Source organism: Urocitellus parryii, chromosome 11 (assembly GCF_045843805.1).
Source record: "Urocitellus parryii isolate mUroPar1 chromosome 11, mUroPar1.hap1, whole genome shotgun sequence".
Lineage (NCBI taxonomy): Eukaryota > Metazoa > Chordata > Mammalia > Rodentia > Sciuridae > Urocitellus > Urocitellus parryii.
Genome location: NC_135541.1, coordinates 23,016,086 through 23,036,428, shown reverse-complemented (window position 1 = coordinate 23,036,428; position 20,343 = coordinate 23,016,086). Strand labels below are relative to the sequence as shown.

Genomic DNA, 20,343 nt, shown 5'->3' with positions numbered 1-20,343 from the left:
GGGAAGCCTTACTTCCTTTTCTCCCGCCAAGCCGGGAGGGCCATCCAGAGTCTGCCAGCTTGCCGGGGGCCACTACTCTAGCTCCAGGACAGGTGAAAGGCACATGGGTGACTCAGCACTGGGAAGAGAAGGCTGAGGGGCCACTCATGGAAGGACAAGTAACAAGCTGCTACTGCAGCATGAGGTCTGTAGGGTAGACTTAAAGAAGGACTTCCAGTGAGAGCTGGCCAATAGTAGTCAGGGTGGGGCCAGCTGGTTCCCATTATTGAAAAATCATCATTAAACCACAAATCTGGTTTGAGCGTTCACCATATTCCAGCTACTCAGGTAGCCGGCTCTGGTGTCAGGTTAGGGAATTCGGCAGGAACAGGAAGAGGAGCAGATTTCTTCTCCCTGGTGCCAGGTGGGTAACTGGTGGCGTCCAGAGGTTCTGAGTTCTCACCCTCTTCTGGGTAGGGAAACACATGGGGAGCCTGGGGCTCCCGGGTACCACAGACTTAACCCTTCTCTCTCCTTCCCCACAGGTTGTTTTTTGGGGTAACTCCTGCTGAAGTGACAGAGAGGACTCCCATGTGACACTCTGAGGTGGCTTTGAGGACCTCCATTTGGGCTGATGGAGGCTTCCCACGCCCTCTCGGTCCCCCGCTGAGATTATGGTGGATTTGGGTTCTGGCCCGGACCTGGGCCTCCTGCTGCTGACCCAGCCCCAGAGGCGTTAGCAAGAGCCCTGCGCTGTCCACCCCCCAGCGACCACCCCTCCTGCGGGGGCCTGGAGCCGGCCAGTGAGCATGCGGCTTGGGCTGTGTGTGGTGGCCCTGGTTCTGAGCTGGCTGCACCTGGCCGTCGGCAGCCGGGGGATCAAGGGCAAGAGGCAGAGGCGGAGTGAGTACCGGGCAGGGGGCTGGGCCTGGGGCCGGGCCTCCGCTGGCCTCGGCGGTGGGAGGGGGGTCCCGGGCTCTTGGGTAGTGGTGACCCTTCAGATCTCCCCTGGGTCGGTGGGTTCCAGGTCCGTGGCCTCGCAGTTGTTGGGTGGATTTGTGGAGATCACCTGCTCCCTCCTGCCCCCTCGTTGACTGTGTTCCCCGGTGTAGACGCTGCTTTCTGGATTAACCCATCTCTTGGGAGGATCCGTTGGTGAATTAGCCCTCTGACATGACACCAGCTCTGTGGTGTCCATGGATTCAGGGGTGGCGGGCAGCATGCTGGGTTCCCCCCTCACCGGATCCCAGGCGGCGGCTCCTCGCTTTCTGTCATGGCTGAGGCGTGGTCCCTGGGGGACTCTGCACCTCTGGGTAGTGGGCCACAAAGGGCTTCCCCCGCCCCACGAACAGGGCGGGAGGGAAGGTCAGGAGACCCTGCGGTCCTGTGGCTTTTAAAGCAGGCCCAGTGGGACTGGGAGCTGTGGGGGAGACGGGAGGCCAGCAGGCCGGGCGCTGCCCTGGCAGCCTGGCACGGGGACAGCTCCACTGCCCCTGCTCTCATGGGGAGCCTCCATGTCAGATGTCACTGTGGGGCTGGGGACCTAGCTCCGTTGGTAGAGAGCTTGCCTCGCGTGCACAAGGCCCTGAGCTCAAGCCCCGGCACCACAAAAATAAAAAATAAAAAAGAAAGAAGGAAAGAGATGTCATTGGAACAAAAGGTTCTCAGCTTAAAAAGGAAAAGCAAATCTCTCTCTGCATGATGCTAAGAAAGGTGAAGGGATGGGCCTGAGCCCACACAGTCATGGTGGGAACCCTTCTCAGGGTGACAGAGCTCAGTAAAGGTCAAGATTAAGGTGTGGGACCCCTCCCCTCCACCAGGCACTCCCTCCCCTCTGCTTATCATCTCCTGTGATGGGGCTGTTATGTCGTGGGAGTGGCATTATGTGACAGTGACCTAGGCCAGGGAGTGGGCTGGTGGCTTCTGGACTCCCAAGGCCTCATCTATTTCCACACACACCGAGGAGATGTCACGCCCAGTCTTCCTGAAGTCTCTCCCAACTCCCTCTTGCTTCACTTTTTCCTTCAGATGGATGCCGCCCGCCAGGGGAGGCTGAAAGGCAGTAGAGTCTTGTTGGGTCCTGATGGGAGGATGGGAGCGGCCGAGGCCAGGACTCAGCCCAGGGAGGGAAGCTCAGAGAATTGGTGAAGCTGAAAATCCCTGGCTTAACAAACAATTAGAGCCGGTTAGGTTCAATCAGCAGCGGGCCTTGATTTCCCTCCCCTCTCCTCTGTTGTGGCCAGTATTTTGGACTCCACGGGCCAGATGTGGTTTAGTGGTTTATAATCAGTCTCCTCTATTTCCGAAATGAGAGAGAGAGAGAGAGACCAGCAATACTCATGGAATATGCACAAACGATTCTGCTTACGTTCACATGCAGGGCCACACACACCCACCTAAACCAGGGGCCAAAAGATCTGGGTTCAAGTCTGTTGGACCAAAAATACAAAAACAAACAAACAAACAAACAAAAAAACTGTACTGGTCTGAGCATCAGTAAGGGCCTCTTGCTTTGGCTAATCTACTGCAGCAGTTCCGATGTGCCCACTTTTGATACAGTGGCATTCGGCAACCTCAGCAGCATGTAAACCGGTTTTTGTTACCAAATGATGTGACAGACAACCTTGGCAGTGGGAATCAAGGGTGGGGGAGGTGTGGGGAAAGACTGGGTGCAGTGAGGGTCCGGAATGAAGGGAGGCTTGGAGGAGATACAGGGTGTGCGTTGTGAGGCAGTGCTTGTCACTTAAGGGTCATAACGATCACCGTTGTAAAGCTGAAATGTAATCCTGCGGGAATATAGTAAGGCTCACGTGAGATAGCAGCTATTTTGTTTTTTATTTTTGTTTTAGTGCTCCCCCATGCCAGGCAAGTGCTCTACCGGTAGCTACATCAAGCCCTAGATATGCATTTTAAGCTCTTTGTAAAACAGCAAGCTCTGTGCAGAGTTGGGGATGCAGCGGTGGTTAAATAAACCACGTGTGGACCATTTTGCCCTGGGCTTTCCAGGGAGTGGTGGGAGGTGGGAGACCAGGCACCTGTGTGAGCTACTCTCCACCATACAGAAGGGCACTAGGTTGTTTGGGGAGCACAGAAGTGGGCTTGCTGTGTGTATATGGGTCTTAGGGCCATTGGGTGGGTCTGATGTCCCTTGACCACATGACAGCAGGCTGCCCGCAGCCACCCAATAGAGCTCTGATCCTGAGCCTTACACCAGCTAGTCAGCTTTGTGTCACTGTGACAAAATGCCCGACAAGAACAACTTGGAGGAGGGAAAGTTTCATTCGGCTCATGTTTTAGAGGCTCAGTCCATGGTGGGCTGAGTCCTGCGCTCTGGGCCTGTGGGGAGGTAGGGCCTGAGGTGGATGAGAGCAGCTCAGGTGACAGCCAGGAGCCCAGAGAGGGGAAGGGGTGGGAGGGAAGAAGCGCCCGCCCAGGCCACGCCCCCGGGACCCTCCTCCAGCCACGCCCGCCTCCTCCAGTCACCTGGAGATTCCTGCGGGAACACAGGCGCTTTTAGGGGCCATCTCACATCCAAACTGTAACAGCCATCTCTGGACCCAGAAATGCCTGACCGGAGCCCGAGGGAGGGTCCCCTGCTCCGAGGTGCAGGGAAGTTGAGCCAGAACTTCTCTTTGGCGGTGGCTTATGAAGCCCCCTGGTCCTTGCTCCTCAGGACCCTCGCCACCGACCCTCACCCCCTCTGAGTCCCTTCCTGAGCCCTCTCTCACTCCCATCTCTCTCACCCAGTACCCCTTCCTGAGCCACCCAATCTGATCTCAGGGCCCCTCGGCCAATCCTGGCCCCATTCCTCCCTGAGCCCCTGAAGCCCAGATGGTACCTTTCTGCCCCATCTCACTGCCCTGCCGCCACCCCAGCTCGCGTCCCCTCCCACACTGACCAAGCTCAGGGCCCCTTCCCTGTGCATTCATGGGGTCATCCAGCAAGCGTCACTGAGAACCGGCAGAGCTGGCCCCAGATCACAGAGAGGACTCCTGAGGGGCTCACGGTGATGGGGAGGCGACCAGCAATCCAGCCTCCTGACTACTGCTACAGGAGGCAGCCCCAGGGCAGAGAGACCCTAGGAGAACTGGGGGAGGCCAGAAGGAAGAGCAGCGGGGAGTAGCAGGAAAATGATTTTAAAATGGGGTTCTGGGGGCCCTCAGGGTTTCACCTGGGCAGCTGTGCTCATATCTGCTTTTTTTTTTCTTTTTTTCTTTTTTGGCACTGAGGATTAAACCCAGGGGCACGTAACCATGGAGCCACATCCCCAACCCTTTTTGCTTTTATTTTGAGACAGGGTCTCACTAAGTTTCTTAATGCCTCACTAAGTTGCCAGGCTGGCCTTGAATTCGGGATCCTCCTGCCTCAGCCTCCCGAGTCACTGGGATTGCAGGTCTGCAATACCACTCCCGCCTCGCATCTGGTTTTCATGCTGGGGATCTTTGCTGTGGAGAAGAAGTGTTCCATTGGTGAAGCAGGAAGCCCAGCACCCCTTAGGCTAGAGGGACATGAGCTGAGGGTCCTAGGGAGATGATGCTGTGGACCTGGGCAGAGGTCAGATGATTTGAAGCTCTTTGTACTCATCAGGTGGAGGAGTTTGGACTTGCCCTGACTTGAGCTGTGGGTGAGGAGCAGCCACTGAGAGGTCTTAGTCTGGGGGCACATGGGCCAGCATTGGTAAAGGCTGGAGACGAGCTACAGGCAGGCACACAAGCTAAGCTATGAGGCAGTCTTGGCACAGGTGAGAAAAAGTCTAAGCTAAGTTCATGGTTAGTTAAAGAATCCCGAGGGCTTGGGTGTGGCTCAGTGCAGAGCATTTGCCTAGCATTTGCCTAGGCCCTGGGTTCAATCCTCAGCATGAGATGAAATAAAAAACCTCTGTATTCCCAGGGGAACATCCCCAGGGCCTGCTGTCCATGCAGTAGCTGGTCCTGGGTGCCAGGAACAGATGCATCCCTGAGAAGGCTCCCCGCCTGCTCAGTCCACCTCTCCCAAGGCTGGGTCCACTCTACAACCAAGGCCAATGCTCCTCTGAGTCATGGCCAGTTCTCTCCATCCCCATGACCCCTGCATTTCTGCCCAATCCCACTCCCCACGTTTCAGGGGTTGCCTCTGAGACCTAGGCACACACCGTGCTTCCCCCACCCTCCACCCGTGGGGCCCTGCTCCTTAGGAGTCTCACTGCTTGACTGGGCCTCCGTTCAAAAATAAGAGGCTGCGCCCTCCAAAGCTCTTTCTAGTGGGAGAACCAGACTTATTACCAGATAAGAACCACATGAAGTGATCAAATACCGGGGACATGGGAACACAGGAGTACTCCAACCAAACTTGTGGGAGGTGAGATCTAGGAGGACTTCCTAGAGAAGGTGACTTTAATTCTGAGGCTTGTGGGAGTTTGTCAGGCTCAGGAGGAGGCAGTGTTCCAGACAGAAGGGCCATCTTGAGCAAAGGCACCGAGGTATGAAATAAGGTGACATGCCCAGAGAACAGAAATAGATATTGTTTAGGGAAGCATTGAGAGATTGGGGGGGGGGAGGTAAGCTCATGATAACGTTTTAGACCCCTCCAGGAGCTGGGTCTTCTTTCTGTCAGTAATAAGGAACCATTGACGGATTTTAGGCAGGGCTGGGGCACCATGAGATTTCTGGTCTAAAGCAGATGCCTGGGGAGGAGGCCGTTGGGAGTTAGAAGAAGCAAAGACCTTGGGGGAGGAGGGACAGTGGGACAGAATCCATTCTTCAGGGAGGGGCAGGCTGAGACAGGATGGGACTCCTTACCAGCAACTGGGAAGTGTCTTGCACAAGGTTGACAGAGGCCAGTCCGACCATGCCATGGTCCCTTTCCTCACCGATAGTAAAAAGCCCTGTTTCCCACCCACGGTCGTCAGTGCCTCTGAGCCTGTGCCCAGGCTGTTCCTCCCGTGGGGCGCACGCTTTTCCTGGAGCGGCCCAGGGGCCTCCCCCACCAGGGCTCCGTCACCCCTGGCTGCCCTGCAGAGCCAGCCCTGCTTCCCAGGCCCTGGGGGGCCTTCCTCTCTCTATCACCATGTCCCAGCCCCCAGCAGTCCTGGCAGCTGTCAGGTTGCAGCAAGTGCCTGGGGAACAAGTCCCCTGGAATTGAAGGCATCCCTCAAACACGTCTTCCGGGACCCTGCATTGGAAGTCTTGTTCTCATTGTTGAGCCCACCGAGCCCTCCTCTCTGGCTCTGTCCCCTCCCTGCCCACACGTTGGCCCGTCAAGCTGAGAACACCTTTTGGCTTTTATTCCCCTTATAAGCATCCCTTTCCCTCCCTGCCCATCGCTGAGCCCCCTCCCCTTTCTGAGCTTCAAACTCCCATGGAATTCGGATCCCTTAGTTCTTTGTCCCTTGTCCTTGACTTCAGTCTCTCATCACCTGATCTTTTTGTTGTTGTTTTTTCCCCCCCATGGTACTGAGGACCCAGGGCTCCACACATGCTAGGCAAGCACTGTACCACTACCCTACACCCCAGCCCTTTTTTTAAGTGTGACACAGAGTCCCACTAAGTTGCTGAGGCTGGCCTCAAACTGTGATCCGCCTGCCTCAGCCTCCTAAATAGCTGGGGGCACCGCACCCAGCCTGACCTCTGTATCTCGACCCTCCTGTATCCTCAGGTCTTCATTCCATCAATTGACTCTGCCTTTGAGTCTTGGAATCACATTCCACCCCCATTTCTTCTCTCCATGTTGTCTCTCTCTATTATTGTTAATAATAATAATAATAATAATATTATTATTATTACCACCAGGATGAACTCTGGGGTGCTTAACCACTGAGCCACATCCTCAGTCCCTTTTTTATATTGTATTTAGAGACAGGGTCTCGCTGAGGCTGGTCCTGAACTCACAGTCCTCCTGCCTCAGCCTCCTGAGCTGCTGAGATTATAGCATGAGCCACTAGCCCAGGTCCTACGCTGGCTCTTTCTATGCTCTCTGATTTTCATCCCTCTCCTTGCTTTATTCCCACCTCCTTCCCTCTGCTCGTTCCTCAGCTCACTGTGGTCTGGCCGACATTCCCCCTCCATGAAACTGCCCTTCCTGACATCACCCAGTCAATGGCCACCAGTGGTCACATCTCTAGGTTTGCTCCAGGGCTCACTGGCCTTGGCTTCCCTCCAGCCCTGTGCCTGAAGAACTCTTCCTTTTCAACTTTTTTTTTTTTGTACCAGGGATTGAACCTAGGGTTGCTTGACTACTGAGCTACATCCCCAGTCTTTTTAAATTTTTTTTGATTTTGAGATGGTCTTGCTAAGTTGCTGAGGCCAGCCTCAAACTTGCAATCCTCCTACCTCAGCCTCCCAGTCTCTGGGATTTCAGGTGTGCGCCACTGCGTTTCACTTTCTGCTTGGTTTTTATCCTCACCTTCTGCATCTCCTCTGGCATTTCCAAGGGTTGCTTGTCAGCTTTCTGGAGCCCCTCTTCCTCTGCTTCTCTGTGGACTGCAGGTGTCACCAGGGCTCAGCCCCGGTCTCCTCCTCACCCACACACTCCCAGGGGGTTCTTACCCCTCGTCCGCAGGCACTTCTAGAAAGAGATGGCACACGGCCTCTCTGCCTCCTCACCATTCTTTTACTCCTCTGCCAGGCACTCAGCTCCCCACCAGAGTGGCCAGCACCCTGTCACTGATTCCCCAGGGGATGTCTCAGCAGCATTGGGCACGTCCACACCTCTTCCTTCCATGGAGAGCGCTCTTCCCCTGGGTCCGTGGTGCAATATGCTTCTCAGTGTCCACTGCCCCCTTCTCAGCCTCTTGGGGAGACCTTCTTTCTTCTGTCCTTCTCTTAAGTGCCGAGCTCCTCTTCCTGCTCTGTAGATGCCTTTGGTGACTGTTTTCACGTTAAGGACTTGGCGTCTCCATTTCCAGGCCCCTGTGTGCAGCTGGCTCACTCCCCTGGGTGCCCCACAGCGGCCACACCTGGCCACACCTAGAGCCTAAGTTCTCACCATGTCACCCCCCAAAAAATCCTGCTCCTCTTCCTGGGGCCTCCGTCTTAGCAAAGGCCCAACAGCTGTCCCCTGACATGGGCCCCCCATCTCCAGGTCACCTTGGCCTGTGCTGTGCCCTGTCCCTGGTCTTCCCACGCAACCCCTGGTCCTCGATCCTTTCCTCCCTCTTGGCTCGGCCCCAGCTCTTCTCCCTGAGTCCTCACCTGGCATCTCCCCCTGGCCCTTGGCCGTCCTTCAACCCGTCCTCCCCGCTGCGGAGGGGTCTTTCTGACACGAAGCCCCAGCCTGCCCTTCCAGTGTCCTGCTGATTCCTCCTGGCCTCGAGGACAGCTCAGGCTGGAGGCCCTTCCTCTCTGGCCCCTGCCTTGCCCCCCGGCCTCCTGTCTGAAGTCTCCTGCTTCCCTGTGCTGAGGAGGCCACGCTCTCCCTGCCCTGCCCTTGATGGCACTGAAGAAGGGTTGGGGTGGAGCTGGGGGAGAGCGCTGGCCAGTGCACCACGGCCGGGGCCATCCCTGGCACTGAAAGAAAATAATAATAATAATAATAATAATAATAATAATAATACTGAAGAAAAAGGCACGCAGGGCATGTCTGCCGGTCGAGTGAGTGGCGGGCAGTGGGACTCTGAGGAGAATCTGTCCTCCACGGAGGAGGCAGGAAGGGATCGAGGAGTCTGGTAAGGTCCCTCCAGAGGACGGCCAGGCGGACCACTAGTGGTCAACATCTCTAGGCAGAAGCCCAGAGGGAACATTCATTTCAACAAGGATTTAAGTAAAAACAATAAGTAAGGGGGGTTTTAACATCTTAGAAGGGGAAGCGGTCCCTCAAATCTTCAAGGACATAAATTTGTCATAGAGCTGAAAGAAAAGGCCCAGAGTAGAAAAAATAATCCCAAACAATTCTAAACCAACAAGAAGGATGGTAAATTTTAAGTTCATTCATGAAATAGTCACATCGGCTTGCCAGATGTGGTGGCGCATGCCTGTCATGCCAGTGACGCGGGAGGCTGAAACAGGAGGATCCCAAGTTCAAGGCCAGCTTCAGCAACTTAACAGGCCCCTGTCTCAAAAAATAGAAAGGGCTGGGGATGTAGCTCAGTGGTAGAGCACCCCTGGGATCCACCCCCAGTGCCCCGCCCCCACACACAAACAATAATAACATCGACTCTATACAAATAAATTGCATACTTCAGAAATCATCACTCTAGCCACACTTGCAGTTCCTCTGCTCCCTCCTGCTGCCCCACACCTGCCTTTTATATGCGTGGTTCCCTCTGCCTGGAACTCATTCTGCCTGAGGAATCTGGCGGGAGAACTTGAACCTTTCCTTTTCTGTGACAATGAGGATGGGAGATAACTACAGCACCTACCTCACGAGGTGGTGCTTGTCAAGCCCTGAAGAGTCCTCCTTATCAGGGGGTCAGTGTCACACTTAGCGACACTCTGCCTTTAGGACTGAGACTGCTCAGTGACGCCTGCGGTGGTCTTCGTCTCCCCTCCCCCTCTGCCTGCCTCCCTGCATCGTACTTGCTCTCCTGTTCTGAAGTCAGGAGTCGTCCCTGCGGCCTGTACTCCCCCCAGGAGCCCCCAGGGGGGACACCCTCACCTCCCTTTCTCTGGGGTGGGAAGGGAGGTACAGGATCCAGTATTTGGCCTGGGCTCACAGTCAGAGACTCTGGCCTGAGGTCCAGCTGGGTCTGCAGCCTGAGCCCCGGGTCCATGCTGCTGAGCTCCCTCCTGCAGTCTCTATTCTGATTTTTCCAGCCCCGGCATCAGGTGTATCGACAGCTTCTTGCTGCTTGACTTCTCCTAAGTGGCTTATAACTACTCTCCTTCCTTCTCCACTCGATTCTCTTCTCTTGGGCCTCTTTTAGTGATTGACCCCACAGTTCACCTGCACCCTAGGCCAGAATCACCCAGGCTCCTGGCCGCTCCTCTCTGCTAAGCATGTCTCCTCTGTCTGCACTACCCACAGTTTTGTTTAAGGCTTTCTTACTTTCTCATCTGGATGAATGGAGTCAGCTCCACCCAAATATTCCTTTGGTCTCCTGTCTCCACCCTGGTTCCCAGTTGAATCTTCACAATATGTAAACTGGACCAGTTATGTCCAATGCAAATTGGATCTCACTCCTGATTCATTTTCCCATGGCTCCCTGTTGTCCAAGCAGCTCTGAAGAGGTCCCAAGAAAGACTCTTCAAAATAAGTGGTTTGTGTCCAAAATGTTGGGGAAACGCAGCTTCCTCTGTCCCTCTCTTATATGCTCTGCATGAGAGTGTCATAGAGTTTGCAAAAAGTCTCACTGTAACAAATCCTGTTTGCATTTGTTTGACCCACGGGGTCCTGGTCTTACCTGTTACAGTAGCCTTTTCTCCAAGTCTTCCTATTGGTATTTAAGGGAATCTCCTTCCAAGGAATACTCTTTGGAAAATGCCACGTGGCAGGATCAAGTTCAAGTTTGTGATATGTAGATAGGATATCTTATTTTTCACTACCTCCTCCCCTCACTTCCACCCCCAATTATCTGCAGTTCCCCCTCTGTAATATTTTACCTCTGTGGTCCTGCTCCTTCTAGTACCTTATCTCCATTTTCCGGAAGGAAAGCTGTCTACACTTCTCTGTGAATCCTTCCCCTTTCTTTTCGAGTCCACTCTTGCTTGGCTTTGTAGCTGTCAGCATTTGCCTGTCTGTGGGTGTCTGCTCCGCTGAAAGGCCAAGTCCCCTGCCAAGTGGCCTAGCTCACCTGCCTCCCTGTCCCCAAGGCTCACCCTGTGCGTGATGCATGGAAGGGGCTTAGTGAGTGTTGGTTGGCCCAAGGAACAAGATCAAAGCTTGGAGACTCAGCACTGCACCTGGAGGTCACTCTGCCTCTCAGGATGGTTCTAAGACAGGATTTTTCAATCTCGGCACCACCGACATTTTGAATCAAATAACTATTTGTTGCCAAGAGGCTCGGGAGACTGAGGCAGGGGGATCTCGAGTTCAAAGCCAGCCTCAGCAACAGTGAGGTGCTAAGCAACTCAGTGAGACCCTGTCTCTAAATAAAACACAAAATAGGGCTGGGGATGTGGCTCAGTGATTGAGTGCCCCTGAGTTCCATCCCTGGTGTCCCCTCTCAAATAATAATTATTTGCTGAAGAGGGCCACACCATGCCTTAGAGGGTGCTTAGCAGCATCCCTGGTCTCTATCCACTTGATGCCAGAGCAACCCACCTCTGCAGTTGTGAGGATCAAAGATGTCCGTAGACACTACCAATGGTCCCCTGGGAAGCCAGATGGTCCCTGGTTGAGACCACTGTTGTAGACATAGGTTATTTTGGTCATCTTTCTGTCTCTAGGTAGGTGGTCCTTTTCTCTGATAGCTTGACCCATTACCTGTCTTGTCCTTAAAACTCAGTCAGGGGAGTAAAAACTGTCCTTCTGAACTTGAGGCTGGACTTTTCCTCTTTGGGGAGAGTCAGGGTAGGTTCCGGGAAGGGGGCTGCTTCAGCTGCTTCTCTGGTGGTGGTACAGCGAGCCTGGCAGGGTGAACTTGTGTCTGGAGCTCGGGGGGCACGTCGGGTCCTGGGAGCCCTAACTCCAGGTGTCCACGCTCTTTCCCCGGTGAGAGGATTCTGGGGGTGTTCATAAAACAGCCTCTCAGAGGGCTGCCTGCCTGGCTGTTTCCTGACCACCTTCCTGCTACAGAATGACACCCCGTCTACTCTCCCCCTGTCCTGGTGGGAGTCTGGAAGGCCAAGGCTTGGGCTCTGTCCTTCAGCATCTCCTCATGCCCGCCCGCCCTGTCCTTGCAGTCAGCGCCGAGGGGAGTCAGGCCTGTGCCAAAGGCTGTGAGCTCTGCTCCGAGGTCAACGGCTGCCTCAAGTGCTCCCCCAAGCTCTTCATCCTGCTGGAGAGGAACGACATTCGCCAGGTGGGCGTCTGCTTGCCATCCTGCCCGCCCGGATACTTTGACGCCCGCAACCCTGAGATGAACAAGTGCATCAGTGAGTGTCGGAGCTGGAGCGGGGGTGCCACCGGCCCTGGGCGCCCGGGAAGGGTGCTTTGAGCCGTTGGTGGTTGGTGAGAGATGTGGAGGGGATGCTGGTGAGAGCAGACGAGGCTCTCGATTCAGGTGTCCGGCTGCCAGCCAGACATGGCCCCAGCTATCCCAGCTGCACTCCCCACTCCTTGTCCAGACCCAGGCCCCATCCTGCACCTGCCTGTGCTCTCAGGTCAGTTCAGGGTCCCCGCGCATCTCCCTAGCCACAGACCTGGCAGCCAGCCTCCCGCCTGTGCTGCCCCCATCCACCCAGTAACCAGATGCTGGCTGCTCCCTTCCTTCCTCTTCGCCACGCTCTCCGCCTGGCTCCCAGCCTGGTCCGGGGTCTCTCCCCTGATCATCTGTGCTCCAGGCTGTATGGTCCCCCCAGCCTTCCCTCTGCACCACAGCCAGAAAGACGCTTCCAAGACACCCGTCCTATGGCTTCCCACTTGTGCTTGAAAACCACCGTTGGCACCACACGGGCCACCAAGAAATCTAAGTATGGCCGCCCCACCCTTTCACTCTCTTCTCGCTCTGGTCTTCCAACCCTGCTTTTCCATACCAGCCCCAGCTCTCCCTGCTCCAAGGCCTGGGCTCCATTCCATCTCTGTAACTGCAGCTGCAACATGCTGGGGACACTCAGTGAGCACACCGGCTGAACAGTGGCCACATCCCTCCCAGTTGATCCTTTGAACTTTTCAGGGAAGCAGGGCCATGGGATGGTACCCTTTTTATAGCTGATAACTTAGAGACTTAGAGGGGAAATGTCTGGCCTGAGCTTCGCCAACTGGGTTCTGATCTCAGCTCTGCTGTTTAGGCATTGTGTGACCTTGGGCCTATCTCAGCCTCCCTCATCTTTAAAATGGGAGTACTAGCTTCCCCCCCCCTGGGGTTGGGAGATGCTCTGATAAGGCTCTTGGGGTCTAGCACTCAATAATGGTAGCTGCTATTGTTATTTTGGTTTCTATTTTATTGGCCACCAAACCTAGGCCTCAGAGCATCGGGAGGTGAAGGAAGAAGGGAGAGGAGGGAGTGAGGCTGAGATAAAGCCATGGGGGCTCTGAGGCACAGAGGTGCAGTAGGGAGCTCGGCAGGATAGAGGTAGGACCCCGGGAGCAGTGTTCTTGATCCTCGGGGTCGGGAGAGGGGCTCCTGGCTGGGCTGGCTCCTGGGAAACTGGAGGCCTGGGCCTTGGGCTCCAGAGACTGGGAGGGGAGAGATTGTGAAAGGGCTGCCTGTTCCCAGCCAAGCCCTGAAGAGCCATCCTCCCTACCAAGGAGAGAGCTGGCAAGAGGGTGGCAGGGAGGGACCCAGGAGTCCAACCAAGGTGGTTCCTGGAACTTGGCCTTGCACAGGGAGAGGAATTTGCCCCGGGATGGCTCCTGCTCCTCCGAACAGATTCCTTCTGCCCAGGGCAGGAGAACAAGGTTGGGATACTGTGGATGCCCAGCGGTGGAGGAGGGAGCCCCGACAGCGGTCTCCAGGGGTCGTCCCACTCCTCAGTTCCACCCTGGGTAGAGGGCCCTCTGGGAAACAGTCCTCCCACAATCCCCGCCAGGCACAGAGGGTCCCCCAACTTCTTCTCTAAAACCAGCTCTTGTGGGCCTTACCTTGGGTTCCAGGGCTTGAATCTGGGTTTGGCTTTGGGTTGGCTGATGGAGGGGAGAGTCCCAACCAGCCCTCAAGAGTGGTCACTTCAGACTCCCCCCCCCCCCCGGTCTGCCCTCATTCCTGCTTCTGCTCCTCTCCCAAGCTTCCTCTGAGATCACAGTAGTAGGCCGAGGGTCTGGCCTCCATGTGGGTGAGTGTGGATGGGTGGGCTTTGGAGCTTGGGATGAGGGGAAGGGTCTGTTCCCGGCTGGGCCAGAGACCCCCGACTCTGGTGCTGTCCACAGAATGCAAGATCGAGCACTGCGAGGCCTGCTTCAGCCACAACTTCTGCACCAGGTGTCAGGAGGGCTTGTACTTGCACAAGGGCCGCTGCTATCCGGCCTGTCCAGAGGGCTCCATCGCTGTCAACGGCACCACGGAGTGCAGCAGTCCTGGTAAGCCGTGGAGGGCGCTCACAGCCTCCCGCACCCCAGGTGGAGTGAGTGGCAGGGCGGGGTCCGGCCAGGGATCATGTGTCCTGGGAGCGCTGTGCAGAGAAAGCTTATCCCGCCACACTCACCTGCTGGGGCTTCCCCGAGGCCCTTCTGCCCTCTGGACTAAAGATGCTCTGGCCTGAGGCCCAGGCCAGGGACAGGTGGATGAGGTTGCCCTGTTCTGGTCCAGGGGAGGAGCCTCCCATATTTCCTTCTCCTCCTTTTCCCTCTCTTCCTACCAGCACCATGTGAAATGAGCGAGTGGTCCCCTTGGGGGCCCTGCTCCAAAAAGAAGAAGCTCTGTGGTTTCCGGAAGGGCTCTGAGGAGCGGACGCGCAGGGTGCTTCATGCCCCTGGGGGGGACCATGCCGCCTGCGCTGACACCAAGGAGACCCGGAGGTGCACAGTGCGGAGGACGCCGTGTCCTGAGGGTGAGTGGCAACCTCTGCCTCCCCGGGGTCAGTCACCTCTGTGTCCTGCCAGGTGCCCAGGGCAAGGCCAGATGGAGAATGCTCAACTCGAGGCCCTATGCCGTCCAGACTGGGGGCCCTGTCCTGGCGGAAGGCAGTGCCCCAGGATGCCGTGGCAGGAGCGGGGAGCTTCTGTGGTCACTGTTCCTGCAGTTCCCCATTTCTTCTGGGTGTTCATGGTAGAAGGGCCTTCAGGGGTCAGATAGCCAGAGGGCTAAGCCCCAGAGACATACCGTGATTCAAACAAGGTCACGTAGCCTACGTGGTCATGAGGTGGCTGCTGCTCCTTGCCTGGCCCCAGAGGTACCCAGTGAGGGGCAGGGGTGGGGACTGTCTTGCCTGTGCGGAGACTGCACCCAACACCTGGAGAAGCTAGGCCCACTGGGATCCGGGGTCTGAGGAGGGCACCAGCATGTACTGAGGGTGGGGGACCTGCCCTTATGCTGGGGGTTCTCTGAAGTGTCTGCTGGTAGAGGAGTCGCTGGGCTTCCCGTCCCAGCCTTTTCGTCACTCCCCTCCTGGGACTCTGGAGCACATCCTCTGTTGATTTTTCCTGCCATGGGGTTTGTTGCAGGGCAGAAGAGGAGGAAGCAGGGCCAGGGCCGTCGAGAGAATACCAACAGGAACCTGGCCAGGAAGGAGGGCAAGGAGTCGGGCTCCGGCTCGCGGAGACGCAAGGGGCAGCAGCAGCAGCAGCAGCAGCAGCCCGGGACAGTGGGGCCATTCACATCTGTGGGGCCCACATAGGCTCAGCATCCAGATACCAGGCCTGCACAGAGGGGCCCAGAGCTGTGCTGCGTGATGAAAGCTTTCCAGAACTGGATCATCGGAGGCAGTGCACACGTGTGCATGCACACACACATACACACACACACACACACACACACACATACACACCCCTGAGGCCACCAGAAGACGCTTTCATCCTTTGGCCTGGCGGTACACACTCGGTTTAAGATGTGCCCAGTGGGCATGTCAGAACATTTCCCAGCATCCAAACCCCAACCTTGCAGAGTGGAACCTTCGGGAGAAGCTGCTGGGATCGCATCTGCCAGGAGTGGCGGGCAGAGCCAAAGCTGGAGGACCGCAGGGTGACGCCGCCTCCCACCCCATTCAGCATTCCCGCCGTGGGACCTTATGGTTGGAGACTTATTGTTACGCAGCCGTGATACCTATCAGGGCTGACCTGACTCCGAAAACTGCTTAAAGGTTTATTTCAAATTAAAAAACAAAACAAAACAAAAAACCCAGCAGTCGTCACTGGCACCATGTTCCTCTTCAGGGTTTGAGGATCGGGAGGTCCACATGGGAGCAAGAAGAGTCAGGGTCAAAGTTCAGAGGCCCCGAATGGCCTCTGTGACAAAGGATCCAGAGCAGGAAAAGAAATCCAGGACTCTAGGAAGGTGATCACAGGCTCTCTCACAGTCTTCTTACTCAGAATGCAGGGCCGTGGACCGGCAGTGACATAGTCACCTGGTGGCTTCTTAGGAATGAGAACTCAGATCCCATCCCAAACCTGATGAGCCAGAGTCTGCCTTTGAAGGGAGGGTCCAGGTCATCGGCATGCACTTCCCGGTTCAAGAGGTACTGCTCTAAGAACCCTAAGGAGGAACAAAGGGCTCCAGGCCAGCTCTAAAGGAGGACTTCCCACCTGGGAGGGCAGAGTCTGTGTCCTGAAGGGCTAAGGTGGCCTTCCCAAGGGAAGAGGGGTGCACAGGCTCTCTGAGATGGCTGGGGACTAAACCAAGGGGAGCAGTAAATCCTAGAGCCATCAAGAAAGAGGGAGAGGGGCTGGGGCTGGGGCTCAGTGGTAGAGTGCTGGCCTGGGTGTGAGGCTCTGGGTTCAATTCTCAGCACCAAATAAAAAATAAATAAAGGTATTATGTCCATCTACAACTTAAAAAAAATACACAATCATGTTTAAAAAAAAGAAGGAGGAGGAGGAGGAGAGGTCAGGTTGAAAGGAAGGACGGGGTGGACTGACTTCCTGTGGCATGCGGCACCCTCTGGGCTCTGGATGAGGTGCAGGGTTTGCAGCAGGGAGCCAGGCAGATGCAGTGCAGCTCTCCTGCACCTCAGGGTTGGTTGAGACAGGCCTGCATCCCGTCAGCAGAGAAGCAGATTCCTAATTGCAAATGGTGGGCTGGTGGGCGTGAAGGGCAGGCCAACACTGGCTGGACTGGGAGCTGTGGACGTGAAGACCAGGAAATGAGCCTCTGAGGGAGGCAGGTCGGAGGAGGCTGTCCTTGGGCCCAGCTCTGAAGGATGGGAAAGAGTGGAGGGACGGCAGCGACATGGCGTGTCCCATAGCAATACGTGAGCCAGCCATGTAGATAATTTACAAATTTCTAGAAGCCACAACTTATCTAACCAAATAGCTACGAACTAACCCAATATATGCAAAATACCATCTTTTAAACATGTCACCGACAAAATCGTTAGAGAGATCTTTTACTTTTTAAAAACCAAATAAATATCCTGTGCGATTTTTCACCCTTACAGCCTAACTTAATTTTGAGACAGGGTTTCTAGGTTGCTGGGGGCCTCCCTAAATGACTGAGGCTAGCTTTAAACTTGTGATCCTCCTGCCTCCGCCTCCCAAGTGGCTGGGATTATACAGGCACGACTACTGCATCAGACTTGGATGCTAAATTTTCATCAGAGATGCTTAATCTGTATTTAGACTGCATAAAAATTAAGGTTGAAACAGAAGATTTTCATACCCAAGTTGTTTTAGGAATACTTAAATCTTCTGATTTGGATTTTTAAAAAAAATATATTTTTTTAGATATTGATGGACCTTTCTTTTATTCATTTATTTATATGCAGTGCTGAGAATCAGAGCCAGTGCCTCACACATGCGAGGCAAGTGCTCTATCACTGAGCCACAACTCCGGTCCCCTGAATGGGATATCTTTAAATGTAAGTTTAATTAATTAAAAATTAAATAGTATTAAAAAATTTAGCCCTTTAGTTGCACACTAGCCATATTTCAAGTGCTCAATGGCCACATGTGGTTACTGGCCTATAAAAGATATAACACATGCAAATGTCCTGTGCAGAAAGAAGCTTGGTGTTTCAAGAAACTGAAAGCCAGTATAGCTGGGAGGCCTGAGAGCAAGGGAGGCCAGATGATGATTCCAGAAAGGTCCTCTGGAGTTGGGCCTTTATTCTCAGAGCCAGGGAGGTTGCTGAAGCATTGTCAGCAGTAATTCAACATAACCAGATTTGCATTTTTTAAAGATCATGTTGTCTGCAGTGCAGAAGATTAGAGAGAGGCCTCCTGGGAGTTCTGCTGTCATCCAGGGGAGAGAGGTTGGGGGCTTGGTCTGGGGTGGTAATGGTGGAAATGGAGAGAAGATGACTACGTTAAAGATATTTGGAGAGTGAAACTGGCAGATTGTGGCAATACACTGGATATGGAAGGGGTGAGTGGGAGATGAAGTGTCTGTGGCCTGTGGCCCCTTTCACTGCTGGTTGGTCTGGCTTTGGAGCCCAGGCTGCCCCCAGCCAGCTCCAGCCTCTCTCCCTGGCTCTCACCTTGCCCCGCCCCCTGACCTTGGCTCTGTCTTTGCCAACCTTCCATCGCTACTTTTTGCTGTCTCTTTCGTCACCCCTCTCTGTTTCTGTGTCCTCTTACGGGTCCTCTTTTTGTCACAGTAGCTTTTTTCTGCTCCCACTGCCGTCTCTGGCTGCGGGTCCGTGGATACCATTGTTTCTTTCTCTTTCTGCTGGTGTCAATCTTCAGACCTTGTATATCTTGGCTGTCTCTGGTTCGGATTTGTTCCAATCTGCCAGATCCTTAGGCAACTCCAAGTGTGGCCATGGACCCGCAATCTTGGCCTCATTTGAGAGCTTGTTAAAAATGTAGACTCCCAGGCCCCACCCAGATGTAAAGAATGTGCTGCCTTACCACCAGATCCCCCAGGTAATTCACGCACTTTAAAAGAGCGCTGCCATAGCGGCTCTTTTAAAGCAACAACCAGACCAGAATCCAGAAGCTTAGTCACGTCCAGGAATGAGCTGGGGCCTCCTGATCCCTTTGGTGATCCTCTGAGCCTCCGCTTCTTCAAATCACCTTCTTGAACCCCAGTCCCCTGAAGCTGCTCCTGAAGCTCTAGGCAGCTCAGGGAGGGACAGTGTGGTTCCAGGAAGTCCTGAGCCCGCTGACCACATTCCACGCCTCAGCTTCCACATCTGGAGAAGCAGTAGCCAGAGTGGGTTTTGCTATTGGTACCCAGGGAGCTTCCAGTGGTGAACCCAGTGCATCCTTCAATACCATGCCCCCCAGGACCTATTCTTGTGTGTCTCACTCTATGGTCTTTGGAGCTGGAGGGGAGTGTGGGTTTCAAAGTGAGGGGTGAGTATCCTTCCACAGCCCCGGGAGGCATCCCACTTGAGGCAGAGACCCCAGGACTGGAAGCAACCAGAGCCGGTCCAGAAATCACACTTTGTGCTTTGGTTGGGGATGAGCAAGTGCTGGAGAGAGGGAGTCTGTGTTGAGATCTAGGTGAGCCTGACCCGGCTCCCAGGTTTAGGCAACAACAGCCCATGATTGAATCTGGTTATCTGACTACACTGTTACTTGGAAAATGTTGGCTTTATCCTCTCCAGGGTCACAGACTTGCCCAGACTAACACATTTCTGGCCACCTTACCCGGTTCCAGCTCTGGTATGTTTTAGACCAAGTCTCCGGGGGATGGATTTGTTTTCCATTTCATTATTTTGGGTGATGAGGTTGTGTTTTCTAGATATATATATATATATTTTAAAACTGGGGATTGTTTTCCTCCTCTGGTTTGTTTGGGTTGGTTTAGGAGGAATGAGAGGGAATTCAGGGAAAGGGTCAGCCTCTCGGGCCTTGTTACAAGCCTCTGACACAGGGCCAGGGCTCCAGGTGCTGGCTTTTTGCCTCTGACCTTCCAGTTATATAGTCCTTATGAGAGATAAATGGGCAACAAGTAGACACATTAGTTCGTGGTGCTGAGGAAGGAGAACAGGTTCCATCTTGAGGGACTCCAAGGATTCATGGAAGAGGGCCGCACTGCTACTACTGCCAGGCAAAGTGAGCCAGAACAAAAGCCCAGTTGTCGGGGAGTAGAGAGGACCTGAAGATCAGACGCCCCGGGGTTGCTGAGACGAGAGCATACCTGAGCAGGGCGCACCTGTCCCCGTGTGGCCTCCTGCTAGCTCTCCCAGGGGAAAAAGCCAACACAGACAGCACAGGGGAAAAAAATAACAAGACTCAGCCCGAGGCTTAGCTGAAGCTCCTTCAGCACTGAGTTAGTGACCTGCCCTCAACAGACCCTCGGATGCTGGCGCCAGTGGGGGACTCTAGTGGGGGACTCTGGGAGAACCTGTAAATCGGAACCCCTTCTTTCTCTGGCACCCCTAACCTACCAGGTTGGTGGCCGCCACCATCAGAGAGTCCAGCCAATGGCTGGAGAAGGTGGCTTGGGTTATGCCCTAGAGCCTTCCAGAACTTAAGTAGGATATTGCGAAACAGGGCTACATTTTGAAAGAGAAAGTATGTAAAAAATGGTTCCTCCCTCGCCTGCTTGCTCTCCCGGGGCTTGGTGCTGGGAGGTGGGTGAGATGGATTCCTGGCTGGACTCAATCTGGTGTGCAAAAGAGGGCAGAGCCCAGCCCCCATGGACTCCCCAGGCTGGCTCCCGGCAGCTGCCAGTCTTTGATTATTGATTATCGTCATTGGGATGCACTTTTTCCATCTGTTGAACATCAGCTGGGTCCATGCAGAAGGCTGGTGCCTTGGCTGCTTTGCCTCCTGAAGGGGCTGGCTTCTGAGGGCTCCCTCTGCAACCCA

General features: G+C 54.7%; 1 protein-coding gene across 1 annotated transcript; it reads left to right on the top strand.

Annotated features, from left to right (window-relative positions):
• The first annotated feature begins 788 nt into the window (after positions 1-788).
• On the top strand, positions 789-15,266 carry Rspo1 (R-spondin 1). The gene is made up of 5 exons (XM_026393485.2): positions 789-882; positions 11,736-11,927; positions 13,861-14,010; positions 14,292-14,480; positions 15,094-15,266. Exons 1-5 carry the CDS (start codon positions 789-791, stop codon positions 15,264-15,266), a joined length of 798 nt encoding a protein of 265 aa, XP_026249270.2.
• The last annotated feature ends 5,077 nt before the right edge of the window (positions 15,267-20,343 follow it).

Coding starts and splice junctions, on each gene's coding strand:
- Rspo1 (XM_026393485.2), top strand. CDS start 789: ATGCGGCTTGGGCTGTGTGTGGTGGCCCTGGTTCTGAGCTGGCTGCAC. Junction 11,928..13,860: donor TGAGATGAACAAGTGCATCA/GTGAGTGTCGGA, acceptor TGCTGTCCACAG/AATGCAAGATCGAGCACTGC. Junction 14,011..14,291: donor CACGGAGTGCAGCAGTCCTG/GTAAGCCGTGGA, acceptor TCTTCCTACCAG/CACCATGTGAAATGAGCGAG.